We start from the raw sequence: 14236 nt of genomic DNA, 5'->3' as shown, positions 1-14236 counted from the left end.
AAATTTAAACATTACTTGACCTTACTATCCATTGGGTACACGGTGGTTAATTATAAGCAGTATGAGTTAATTTCAAATCTTACCATCACAGATTCTAATATGCAGTAAGCAAAATGAACTATCAAGTTGAACCATCCAAAATAATTAGTTTAACACTTAATCTTACCTCCATATCCTTGTTCTTCTCTTTGTTTCTGCCTGTTGAGCTCCTTCCATTACTAGAGGTTTCCCTTGCTGGGACGACTGAGATCTGCTGCAGTGGCATGTTACTGCTGAGTGATAGATACCAGGTTTGATGGATGCTTTATAACCACAGCGGAATCATCTGCATGATTGTTCTCATCTCATTTCTGTAAATAAACCAAATATAGCTGGATATAACATACTGTTCTCCACACATTGAAGGGTATACAGAGATGCCCCACAATTACTTCACTTCCAGCATTTTACACACTAGACACAATATTCAGCAAAGCTCAAATTCCCGAATTCTAACTAAATGGAGCTGAACTTGGCTCAAGTTATAAATCAACCATTCAGCCACAAAAGTCCCACAGTGCATTTTATATGCCAATTCAATTTCTATGGCTTCTACTAACTGCCATGGAAACAGAGGGAAACTAGGTCTCTCAGGCACCTATTAGAAATGCTTCCGTTAATGGAAAAAAAACCTCCTACATTCTCAGTGGTTGCTGCCGCGCTACTGATTCCCCCTGAGTTTTCCAAGTGGCTGGAGATGTAACGACACACTAACTAGGTAAATATACAGAAGGCGGAAAGGCAGAAAGACTTAATGTCCTAATTTAGAAAAATCCCGTCCTTCTGGAGAAGCACACACAGCTTGTTCACTTGTCCATGCATATAATCAGCTTTAGGTCACAGTGATCAGAATGGCCTGACTGAGCTAAGAAGTAGCACGGAATCTGTACAAAGTAAAAGGAATCAGAGATAAGCCCTTAAGTACTCATTACCTATGCAGGGCCAACTGAACAAATGTTCACTTAATAAAGATTTAAGTGGCCCTTGATTTTTTTCTGCAATGCAGTGCCAACTGATGATGGATGCCAATATTAACTTCAGACTATTGCATGAACTGCTACATAATCTTTTGCCACTTTATAACCAGCTCTTTCTCCACAGTACTGATCCTATCAGTGTTTCCAGTCCCTTGAAAGCACCCTAGTAGAGGTATCTACAACAACCTGCATTTATGTATTGCATTTAACATAGTGATCTCATTGAAGTAAACAGTAAACATTGAACCACAACCAAAGGAGTTGAATGACTTCAGACCTGTTGCCTTGACGTCGCACGTGATGAAGACCATGGAGCGGCTGATAATACAGAATCTGAGGCCACAAACCAGGCACGCCCGGGATCCGCTTCAGTTTGCGTATAAGGAGAAGGTGGGAGTGGAGGATGCTATCACGTATTTGCTGCACAAATCACTCTCTCACCTAGATGGGGTCAGTTGTGCTGTGAGGATTACATTCCTTGACTTCTCTAGTGCCTTTAACACCATCCAGCCCAAGATCTTAAAGCACAAACTAACGGAGAGGGGAGTAGACTCTCACATGGTGGATTGGATAGTGGACTACTTGACAGATAGACCTCAGTATGTGCGGTTGGGAGACTGTAGGTCTGACACAGTGGTCAGCAGCACAGGAGCGCCACAGGGAACCGTACTCTCTCCGGTCCTGTTCACCCTGTACACATCTGACTTCCAATATAACTCGGAGTCCTGCCATGTGCAGAAGTTCGCTGATGACACGGCCATAGTGGGGTGTGTCAGGAATGGACAGGAGGAGGAGTATAGGAAACTGATACAGGACTTTGTGATATGGTGCAACTCAAACTACCTGCGTCTCAATGTCACCAAGACCAAGGAGATGGTGGTGGACTTTAGGAGATCTAGGCCTCATATGGAGCCAGTGATCATTAATGGAGAATGTGTGGAGCAGGTTAAGACCTACAAGTATCTGGGAGTACAGTTGGACGAGAAGCTAGACTGGACTGCCAACACAGATGCCTTGTGCAGGAAGGCACAGAGTCGACTGTACTTCCTTAGAAGGTTGGCGTCATTCAATGTCTGCAGTGAGATGCTGAAGATGTTCTATAGGTCAGTTGTTGAGAGCGCCCTCTTCTTTGTGGTGGCGTGTTGGGGAGGAAGCATTAAGAAGAAGGACACCTCACGTCTTAATAAGCTGATAAGGAAGGCGGGCTCTGTCGTGGGCAAAGTACTGGAGAGTTTAACATCGGTAGCTGAGCGAAGGGCGCTGAGTAGGCTACGGTCAATTATGGAAAACCCTGAACATCCTCTACATAGCACCATCCAGAGACAGAGAAGCAGTTTCAGCGACAGGTTACTGTCGATGCAATGCTCCTCAGACAGGATGAAGAGGTCAATACTCCCCAATGCCATTAGGCTTTACAATTCAACTGCCAGGACTTAAGAACTTTTTTTTAAAGCTATTATTAATGCTTTTTGAGTTAGTGATTTAGATGCATATCATATTATTACTGAGTTAAGTATTGTATGTAATGAGTTTTTGCTACAACAAGTGTATGGGACATTGGAAAAAATGTTGAATTTCCCCATGGGGATGAATAAAGTATCTATCTATCTATCTATCTATCAGAATTTGAAATTGGTCAATCTGACTTTGAGATGAAAGATAATGTAGTTTTAATAACTTTAAAAGCTGCATGAAAGGAGGAAAAAGAAGTCAAATGACCTTGGGAATGGAATAAGTTTCTGGAAGATGCCAACCATGAAAATATACAAGAGGGGTGAAATGGAGGAATACAGAGCTAGAGGAGATTACCAACTCAGAGTCCGTTGAGATAATGGAGAAGCATAAAAATACAGATAAGAATTTTATACTTGACATATTGCCTTTGAGGAAGCATATCTGTAACCCTGAAGTCTTTATGAATTTATAACTTATGAATAGTAATTTGACAAAATGGAACCTGTGTGATCCCAAAGTGCTTTGCTGTTTTACTGATGTGTTTGGATGGGAAGCTTGCAAGGGTATGTGATTTATAACAGGGAGAATTTTTACATTACATGATTGAAAGCAGAGGAAAAGCAAGTTGCAGATTTTGATGGAGAAGCCTCAAAGACAAACGTGCTCATTAAAGACAAATGCGACTCATTCAACAAATGCGAGATAAAGCACAAATGCAATTAAGGGATGGGATGACATCAAAGGTATGAAGTTGACTAATTACTGGACTTTGTATAATTATAAAAAAGATTGAAGCTATTTACCAACTTAACGTATGGAGATAGACTTTCCTTGTAAATAATAAAAGAGCATAAAATTTGATCCACTCTTAATTTGTTGTAATCTGCTACTGTTTATTTAGAAGACTAGATGAATGATACATGACACTTTCCTAAGAACCAGTTTCATAGGTTCATAGAACCACAGAGTCATACAGCACCAGAACTAACCCTTTGGCCCACCACACACACTTGGCTGGCAGCTTTAAATGCCATGGGAATTCAATTACTCATCTAGGTACTCCTTAAAATGTTGAGAGTGTGTCTGCCTCCATCCCCAATGAGAGCCAGAAGTAAAGGGATAAAGAGTAAGCCTATTTGCATTTGTAAGTAAAAGGTTTAGAAGACCACAAACTAACAACAGGTAGAATGTCAGACAGCAGACAAGAGTGTATTGAAATAATCAAATCCAGAGGTACGAAAAACACAAGTAAATGGAAATGAAAATGGATGTGGACGAGGCTCTTGTCCTTAAGCGGAAGATCAATCGTCTCTTGTACGTACACACCCTCTCCAGGTTAAGAATGTCTGAATAATGGACACTCATACTTATGAACAAGTTCCCATAAATATTATTAAATTCAAATCAGAAACAGGCTTGAAATAAAACCCGCTTACATGTAACTTCCCTAGCGTAATCACACTCTGTCTCCACAGGCTCCCTCTTCTTGAGAGGCTCTTAAGAGACTTGCACTGGGAAATGATGTCAATCACATCTATAGATAATTTTGTAAAGGTACCCTAACAAGCAACTTAACATAAATTAATATGACAAGCCCATTGAAACCAGTTATTGAACATTGTACATTCTGATTCTCTACCACTGTAACTAGACAGGGGAAGACAACGTTCAGATTTTGGTCCTCAATAACAACATCCATTTCAGTACAGTGGAGGTGTAGTTGTCAAATCTAGCGACTTTGTAGTTTTTTCTGACTTGTTGCCAAAAATGGGAAATAAAAAATGAAGGGAGCCAATCAGAGAAGAATAATGGCCCACATCATCCCTGGGTTATGAAAGGGTTAGACGTCTATAAAGAATAAAACCCTTTCATAACCCAGGGATGATGTGGGCCATTATTCTTCTCTGATTGGCTCCCTTCATTTTTTGTTTCCCATTAAATAGTGACTTACCTTCAATCACTCTATCAACTGCTGGAAACTTGAAAACTAGCATTAAATTGGATTCTTTGTTCTTGTTCTTTGTATCACTAACTTCATCCTCTCAAGGTTTTGAGTTATTGTCAGTCCACATCCTTCAATAACTTTGACAGTACATTGAATTCTAATAAAATAATAAGGAAATTATTCAGTAAAATTAAATAATTCAGCAGCTCCTTTCAAGGAATAGTTCATTGCAAATATCTGTTTAAACTGGTAATTGATTATTCAACTGAGGAGGGTAATTTAATTCTTCATTAAAAAGGGGGTTTGTAAATCTGTGTGTGGTAGCACACATGATAATATTTATTGGAGGATTGTGATGCCAGGAATGTCCCAGAATTTCACAAGAAGATAATTTATTGGCTCAGAATCACACATATAAAAGTCGCAAGAGATTCTGCAGATAATGGAAATATCGAACAACATGCACAAAATGCTTAAGGAATGCAACAGGTCAGGTGGCATCTGTGGAGCAAAATAAAAAGCGAATGGTTTTTTTGGCTTTCATCTTCTGGCCTCTGCCCCCTTCCTTTCCAGTCTTCATGCACAGGCTTAGCCTGAAATGTCCACAGTTTATTTCCCTCCATAGATGCTGCCTGACCTGCTGAGTTTCTCCAGTACTTTGTGTGCGTTTCTCAATATATCTATATAAAAGTTCCTTTATAATAAAGAAAATAATTGTTCTGAGGTACCGAATACAACTCATGTCTTTGCACCGAGTTCATGCTTGGCTGCTAATTTTCAACTTGGTAAGAGGAAGTACTCCATGAAGTGTCTTGTAGCAAATAATATCCTATCCTTGTGGACCCAACAGAACAGAACTGGGAATTTCCACCCTGGTTCCTATCTTTCTTTTACTCCAACTTGTCCAAGCTTCAATGTGTTACGTGGAACCAGCAAGAATAGATGTGGAACAGAGTCAGGATATTAACGGAAAACAACAGAATTTATTAACACTCAAGCAGAAACATGGAAAATTAAACAAGTGACTAGCTTAAAACAAAGTTAACAGCGCTATGTGTCTACAGCTCCCAAACGGTTAAACTTAGAAATAATTCTTAACAGAGTCTTACTGGAGCACAGTCTCAGAATGTCAGTTCAGAAAGTTTCAAGGATTCACGGAGTAATTGATAGGGGAGACTTTTAGATTCGAAGTGTAATGAAGAGACTATCTTGAAGACGGAGATTCAAATACAGTGAAGAAGCAAGTCTCGCAGAGATACGCCAAAACAGCCACCGTCCCTTTCTGAAGGCGATTCGGCAGACACAGAGTACCTCTCGAGCACTAGACTCACAAAGTGGCCACTGTACCTTTACGGTGGAACGAGTTCACGATGCAGTCTATTTCGAAGAGTCTATCAAGAGTCCACAAAAAGTGAGAATCTCACCATGTAACTGACAGGAGAAGTCCCTTTTCCAGGACTGGTCACCACACCCCCAAGGCTTTGCAGGGGTTTACCAAAGTGGGTGCCAAAAATCCACGTTTGGATTACGAAATGTCAGTCACTTCCGAAATGCACAGCGTTATTGACTACCCACTCCCTTCTGGGTTTGATCGAAGCTTGCACTCTTCACTCTCACTAACGACTCTGCTGTCCAAACACAACAGCTCTCCACCAAAGTGTCTCTCCCAAAGTGTGTGTCTCTGGAGCAATCTCACTGCTCCTTTTATACTCTTGGGATAGGTCCTCACGTGACACTCACAGAAACAGAGTCACAGATTCCCAGTACATCACATACTGTCCCAGGAATTGAAACTGGGGTTCATAACAATTGAAAGACATATACAGGCATTAATCTACAAACGTTTGTAAAGTTCGACCTCTCTGGTGAAGTTACCATTGTAGCTGTGGCATAGTTTCTACATCATCTCTATGACTTAAGGAAGTTAAAAGGGTAAGAAGCTAGGGGAGGGAGGAAGGAAACATCTAGGTCAGAGCTTATGCCATAGATCAAAATCATTAAGCAAGGGATCCGTGGACTGCAGGTTGGGAACCCCTGCTCTAGATAAAAACCCAGCTCCAAAGAGCAACTGTTGTATCACTCCAGAACCAACCATATTATCTGAGGTAGAACACGATCCAAAATAGAAAGATGATTGACTCAAGTTAAAAAAAGAACTAATCTAAAGCAAAATAAACAGATCATTCAAATATAAAGACCTTGCTAAATTTAAAATATTATGCATATTATGCAGAAGGAATGATTAAGAACAATAACATAACAGGCAAGAGATGCTTATCTCCTCAGCACCCAAGACATAACTAGATTAACAATGCTAGCTGTTAAAAATCAATGTAATTTACATCTGGCATTGAAATTAGTTTTGGAATTGCACGGGGAGAGTGTGAGTTAGAGAGTAAAGCTTTTCGCGTCCTTTCAACGTTAAAGCTCAGGTGTCATACAGAGCACTGAGAATGAGGCTGTAAATGTTACCTGACCTGCAGAATTCCTCCAGTATTTTGTCTATGTAAATCCACCGGAACATTTTAAATATATGACATTGGTTTTAACTTACAGAAATATTAATGCTGCTTCTCACCTCTCAGGGTTCATCTGTAGGAATGTATGATACTGTCACTTTCTAAAATATATACCTCCATGCCCAATTGATTAAAGCTTCAGAAAGCATAACTAATCCAAAATCTGCTTGATGCACTAAATTGCTCTCCACACTTAAAATGAAGCTTATTATATCTAAATAGCCATGATTTTAAATTATGACAGCAGAGCACTTGGAAGCTAGTGCAGGTAATAGGCTGGGTTAGGATGAGTGAGGACCTTACGCACTGAGGGCTGCAGACATCTGTTTCCAGAGTGTGATCCTGCCCAAATTCTGTACGAGTCACTGGCTGGTTGGCAGGCAGGAGAAAATTCCAACAGCAGTAAGCCAGGGCTCAGGGACAACAAAAATAGTCTCCTGCAGAAGAACTCCAGGAGAAGATTCCCTATTGAGTGAGGAGGGGTGCTGGGGAGTTGAACAAAGTGGTACCTAGAGTAGGGTGGCCCATATTTTCACAAAGCTCCAAAGGGAGTTCCTGCTGTTCCCACTAACAAGAAATTGATGCAACACACACAAAATGCTGGAGGGACTCAGCAGGTCAGGCTGCGACTATGGAAAACAGTACAGTCGGCGTTTCAGTCTGAGACCCAACATCAGGACCAGAAGAAAAGATGAGGTCAGAGTAAGAAAGTGGAGGGAGGGGAGGAAAGGCCACAAGGTGGTAGGTGAAACAGGAGGGAAGGAGAGAGGTGAAGTAAAGAGCTGGGAAGTTGATTGGTGAAGGAGATACAGGACTGAAGAAGGGTGAATCTGAGAGGACAGAAGGCCATGGAAGAAAGAACATGTGGAGGAGCATCAGAGGGAGGTGATAGGCAGGTAAAGAGATGTTTGTCAGGGGAGAGGGGAGTGTTGGGGTGTTCAGGGAAGGTGGGGTGACAGGAAGATAGAGTCTCTGAGGACCCAAGAGTTGGTGGTGGGACATGAGAGACATGGGATTGCAGAGTGGTGGTGGGAGAAGGGGAGGCTGGAAATCGATAGTTAGTTCCTTATGGTTTCCATACTGTCTTAGCCTCCCCTATTTTTGGGCAATGCCACCTTGCCCCCTGACATGTGATTTTCTCCCATTACTTCCAGCACCTACCTGATTATTACTGAAAGAGTGACTATTACTATGACCTTGAAGTGAATTTTAGTAAGGTTACAAAACAGAGAACATTAAAGAGAGAGCAAGGAAGAGCAACAGGCAATGATAGAGATGACAGAGTTGTGGAGAACACACACACACACACACACACACACACACAAAACCAGGTTTAATTATTAAATGCCAACGAGTTTCAAACATGGAAAGACAGTATCTTCCTAAGTGTCTTTCCCACATGCTTCATGGTTAAATAGTCAGACACGATTAACTCTAGTTGCTGAATTAATTGATGAAATTAAACTGATTACTACTGTGGAATGCAAAAATGCCATGTGACCAAGGAATGCCTGAACTGTAATACATAAATCAGAAAAGGGTAGATGATAGCATGATCCAGCCTAAGAAAAATTGACAAGATGGTTGACATGCTTTTTCTGATATTGATGATTGATCTGACACTCTAGTGTCACAAGCTTGCAGAAACCTTAAAAAAAAACACTTTTTAAAATAATTCTTTCCCAAGTAACAAGACAGTACATGGTTTTCCAAGATCAATAGCTCCAGGCAGAGTGCTGACCTTTCCTACCAGATTCCTCGCACCATCCCATGACTTCCACACAATTTTAGCCTCTTTTATTCTGGCGATGTCCCCCCCCCCACCCCATTCCCAGCAGTTGACCACCTTTCTCTACACGCAATGCTTATCTGATTATCGCTGAATGCTGTGACCCGTAAAAATATCAATGCTCTGGAAACGCGCTTTATTACTGCACCATAAGATGGTTGAATATGGCACTCTGTGGACTGGAGCCTGTTAGCTAAGCAGATTGTGCAGCAAAGCTCTGGTAATTCACAGCAGCTGCACATTGCCGGTGCTTTACAGCAGTTACAAGCCAATTTAGCTGAGAGGATTGCCTCAATAATTAAGCAATCTGTTGACTATTCCTCCTTTCTGCAATGCAGCAATGTCACCTGTCAAAACGTCACTCAAATCATGTGAGGTCAGCTGGTGAGATTGAAGGATAGTATTTTGTGCCATTCATGTTGAATTGCCACTTCCAAAATGAGAATGGAATTTTGGTCATTAGGACGTCATTCAAAACAACTGCAACCTCTTATTTTTAATGCTGCATTTCCAAGTCAGTGTTACCACACAAAAACAGAAACAGCATGTGCAGGAGAGGGAAAGGACTCACCTTCCCAAACTACAATCCCAAATCAAACAAAATGTCCAGATCACTGGAGAAAAGAACCAAGAGACCTGGTACCTGCTTGGATTCGTGGTAACCTTTTGCTGCTATTCATTACTGTCTCATTTCCCAATGGGTATCAAAATAATTACAAAGGACATAGAGCAGCCTAGCACAGGAACAGGCTCACTGGACTGCAATGCTTGTGCCAACCACAATGCCAAATAAAACTAATCTCATCTGCCAGCAGATAATCCGTATCCCCCTATTACCTGTCTGTTCATGTGGCCATCTACACACCTCATAAACATCATTAAGTGGACTAATTTATAAAATGGTGCCTCCCAATGGAATTATTCATGCTTGGGGATTTTAATGGCTGTAAATCTGGCAATTCCTGCTATATACTGTACATTCGTACATGACAATCTCAGAAGTTAAGTAGGGGATTCAGAACACCAAATCCCTCCACTTGTTTTGGCAGTGAACTCTACATCAGGTTCCTCGGCACTGTGCCGGGCTATCACCTCTCATTTCATGTGCTGGATCTGCTGCACAATGTGACAGCCCAATGATTTCAAGGAATTATAAGGCTATGGACTGGAATGCCAAAGGGGAAGAAAGATTCTTTCTCTAAAATGAATCATAGATGATTTAGCTGCTGCTTGTTATTATCTTATGTTTAAAAATGCTTAACTACTCTTTTTTTTAGTTATTTGAATGCAGTCAATTTACGTTTAAGTTACTTAGAAGAAAATTATAAATTTTTCTCAGTTTTTTCATCCTGCAAACCCTGGTAACAGTCTGCATTGGCTGTCAAAGTTTTCAGGAATGTTTTGAAAGCAGGAATTTCCAGTGCACCATGGTCAACTATATTGCTGCGTTGTTGTTTTAAGCCAATGAGACCAGACCTTTGTGTTGAACCAGCTAAGTATGGACTTGTGGGTGCATTGGGCTCTACGTCTGGGTAAGAGATCTGAGTCAGCAAGAGCAAACACGAGGAAATCTGCAGATGCTGGAAATTCAAGCAACACACACAAAATGCTGGTGGAACACAGCAGGCCAGGCAGCATCTATAGGGAGAAGCACTGTCGACGTTTCGTCTCGGCCCGAAACGTCCACAGTGCTTCTCCTTATAGATGCTGCCTGGCCTGCTGTGTTCCACCACCGTTTTGTGTGTATTGTTTGGGTCAGCAAGACGTGGCTTTCTATTATTAAACTACATGATGATCAAAACAAGTGTCTTTGAATGGCAGATTGAATTAGGAATCTATCAAAGATCATTTCCACTAAACATTCAACATTGCAGTGGCATCTTCCAACATTCAGTTTCATTGACTTCACTTTGAGAAACAGGGTACAAATTGTAAATGTAGCTATAACGATTTTAGTGCAAGCAACCAAGGATGAATAGCTGTCCCTTATAACATTTGGTACTTTGTCTAGGTGATTATGATGAGGGTCTATGAAACTTTAAAAAAACTGTAGACTGAAATTTGAACTAATTCGGAAAATGATGGAAACGCTGAAATCAAGCAACATCAGGTGAAAGTTTACTTTTCAGAACTGAGAATGAGAGGATGATGGGCTTGCACTCCTCAAAATTGAAAGAACAGAATGGTGAGATGATTTCTGATGAGACTTTTAAAATATATTTTTATTGAAGGAATGACACAATACAGAATACATAATGGATATTTTCTTCCATTTTGCTTTTATATCTTACCCCTAAACAAACCTCCCCTCACCCGCCCTTCCCAAACATACTATGGCAACTAATGTATTTACAATACGACAATTCACAAATGCAAGTATGGACATTTCACAGCCATACCCCCACACTACTTCAAGACGAAGGCCCACACACATCCACAACATGTCAGATGATCTAGAATACACTCATATTACAATTCATCAACCACCCTGTGAGGTAAACCATATGCGTGTTAAAAGGGAAGCAATTTCCCAAGTACAATCAAATGCCCTCAACTAGTAGGTAATTCCTTAAGACTCCCAAATTATGACAAGAAAGGTCCCCATTTTTAATAGAACTTTTTCACAGAGCCCCTCAAAGTGAATTTAATCTTTTCTAATTTCAGAAAAAAAAAAATTACGTCCTCTAACCAAGCAGTAGCAGATGGGGGAGTGGCAGATTTCCAGACCAGCAAGATTCTCCTACGGGCCAATAGCTGTGTAAATGCAATGATATCTGACTGGCTTGCATTTAAACCCAAAACATCATCTGCCACACCAAATACAGCTAAAAGTGGGCAAGGTCTCAGTGTCACCCCAAAACCTCACTGATAATTTTAAAAACCAGTGCCCGATAGCCATCAAGCCGAGGGCAAGACCAAAATGCATGCACTAAACCAGCCGGAGAGAAGGAACACCTGTCACAGCCAGCGTCTGTCCCAAGATATATGTCAGCAAGCCTGGCTTTACTTAAATGTACCCTGTGTAAAATTTTAAATTGTATGAGCCCCAGTCTAGCACATGATGACGAGGAATGTACCGATTCAATGCTTTTGTCCAATATTCCTCAGCCAAATCCATACCAAGGTCATCCTCCCACCTAGTTTTATTTTAGATCTTGGAACTCCCAAAGACATCAGCTGAGAGTATAGAACAGAGATCAGCCCTTTATTATTAAAGCTACGAGTGAGTTTTTCCCATAACGTAGCAGGTGGTAGATCAGGAAAAGAGGGGAATTCTGATGAGACTTTAAGCAATAAATTATGAAAGAATAGTCAAAAGGCAGTGGTGAGGGTGTGGAGATGTGCTGGAAAGATACTTGCCCAGTCCACCACTGGGAACACAGTGATAAGTATTTGCCAATAGAGAACCATGTTACAAACTATTTTAATCACAGAAATATACCAAAAATGCAGATGTTAATCTTTCTTTGAGGGAATTGCTCAATATTTTTGGCAACACTTTGACATATCCAACATTGGAACAACTGATCTATGTGGTCTTCTAGAGCACTTCTTGGAAAGAAATAGCATAAGGGAAAAGCAATATAAAAATTATGTGTAAGGGAAACATTCATGGTGAGTTTGTCAGTGATGCTGTTTGCCCCATCCAATCACATGCACTTTGCATAAACCAGCTTTATTATAATCCAAAAAAAAATTTCATGCACAAATCTGAGACATTTTGAATTTATATGACTATATAAAATTCTCAAAGCAAATAATAGATTTATACATATAAATAGGCAGCACTGCAACATTACAAAAAAATGACTCTTCACTTCATGAATCATCTTCTCCTTTTTCTAATTCTGAATTTATTATAGATGTAGAATCATCTCACCTGATGCTAAACTAGTAGAGCTAATTCCATCTCTGCCAGGGGCATGAAATGGGCTTGCAGCAATACCAAATTATGACAGTCAAGATATCTGAATCAGAATCAAAATCAAAATCAGGTTTATTATCATCGGCATGTATCGTGGTATTTGTTAACTTAGCAGCAACAGTTCAATACAATACATAATATGGAAAAAAATAAGTAAATCAATTACAGTATATGTATATTGAATAGATAAAAAATCATATAAAAACAGAAATAATATACATTTAAAAAGTGAGGAAGAGTTCATGAGTTCAATGACCATTTAGAAATCGGATGGCAGAGGGGAAGAAGCTGTTCCTGAATCGCTGAGTGTGTGACTTCAGGCTTCTGTACCTCCTACCTGATGGTAACAGTGAGAAAAGGTGCTGGAGGTCCTTAATAATGGACACTGCCTTTCTGAGACACCGCTCCTTGAAGATGTCCTGGGTACTTTGTAGGCTAGTACCGAAGATGGAGCCAGCTAAATCTACGACCCTCTACAGCTTCTTTCGGTCCTGTGCAGTGGCCTCCCCCCGCACCCCCCCCCATACCAGACAGTGATGCAGCCTGTCAGAATGCTTTCCACAGTACAACTATAGAAGTTTTTGAGTGTTTTTGTTGATATACCAAATCTCTTCAAACTCCTAATGAAGTATAGTCTTTATTGCCTTCTTTATAGCTGCATCAATATATTGAGACCAGGTTAGATCCTCAGAGATCTTGACACCCAGGAACTTGAAACTGCTCACTCTCTCCACTTCTGATCCCTCTATGAGTTGTGTTCCTTCGTCTTACCCTTCCTGAAGTCCACAATCGGATCTTTCATCTTAATGATGTTGAGTAAAAGGTTGTTGCTGCAACATCACTCCACTAATCAGTATATCTCTTCTCCATCTGAGATTCTACCAACAATGGTTGTTCATCAGCAAATTTATAGATTGTATTTGAGATATGCCTAGTCACACAGTTATGGGTTTAGAGAGACTAGAGCAATGGGCTAAGCACAAACCCCTGATGTTCACTATTGTTGATTGTCAGCGAGGAGGAGATATTATCACCAATCTGCACAGATTGTGGTCTTCTGGTTAGGGTGTTGAGGATCCAATTGCAGAGGGAGGTACAGAGGCCCAGGTTCTGTAACATATCAATCAGGATTGTGGGAATGATGGTGTTAAATGCTGAGCTATAGTCGATGAACAGCATCCTGATATAGGTGTTTGTATTGTCCAGGTGGTCTAAGGCCATGTAAAGAGCCATTGAGATTGCATCTGCCATTGACCTATTGTGGCAACAGGCAAATTGCAATGGGTCCAGATCCTTGCTGAGGTAGGAGTTCAGTCTAGTCATGACCAACCTCTCGATTATGCTAACCTAATGACTATTGCTACTGAGCAATAGTCATTAGGCAGCTCACATAATTCTTCTTTGGCACTCGTATAATTGTTAGCTTTTTGAAGCAAGTGGGAACTTCCACCCATAGCATTGAGAGGTTGAAAATGTCCTTGAATACTCCTGCCAGTTGGTTGGCACAAGTTTTCAGAGCCTTACCAGGTACTCTGTCAGGGTACTCCATCTCAATATATGGCAATGGTCTTGAAAATAGGGTAAGAG

At 40.7% G+C, this 14236-nt stretch overlaps 1 protein-coding gene across 6 annotated transcripts in view; it reads right to left on the bottom strand.

The window, feature by feature from the left end:
• Positions 1–14236, bottom strand: part of LOC140726502 (E3 ubiquitin-protein ligase MARCHF1-like) — a 510551-nt gene that overhangs the window by 298726 nt on the left and 197589 nt on the right. For 3 of the 6 annotated variants that reach the window (XM_073042972.1, XM_073042976.1, XM_073042978.1), the window contains exon 2: positions 167–350. In XM_073042972.1, coding sequence (XP_072899073.1) covers positions 167–265 — 99 coding nt within the window. In that variant the 5' untranslated portion in view covers positions 266–350. Of the gene's footprint in view, positions 1–166; positions 351–678; positions 768–4422; positions 4574–14236 lie in introns of those variants that run through there. The other 3 variants (XM_073042973.1, XM_073042974.1, XM_073042975.1) reach the window with 2 other exon arrangements.

The sequence above is a fragment of the Hemitrygon akajei genome, chromosome 4, assembly GCF_048418815.1.
Source record: "Hemitrygon akajei chromosome 4, sHemAka1.3, whole genome shotgun sequence".
In the NCBI taxonomy this organism is placed as follows: domain Eukaryota; kingdom Metazoa; phylum Chordata; class Chondrichthyes; order Myliobatiformes; family Dasyatidae; genus Hemitrygon; species Hemitrygon akajei.
The sequence above is the reverse complement of the archived record's forward strand: the minus strand, read 5'-3'. Positions and strand labels throughout refer to the sequence as shown.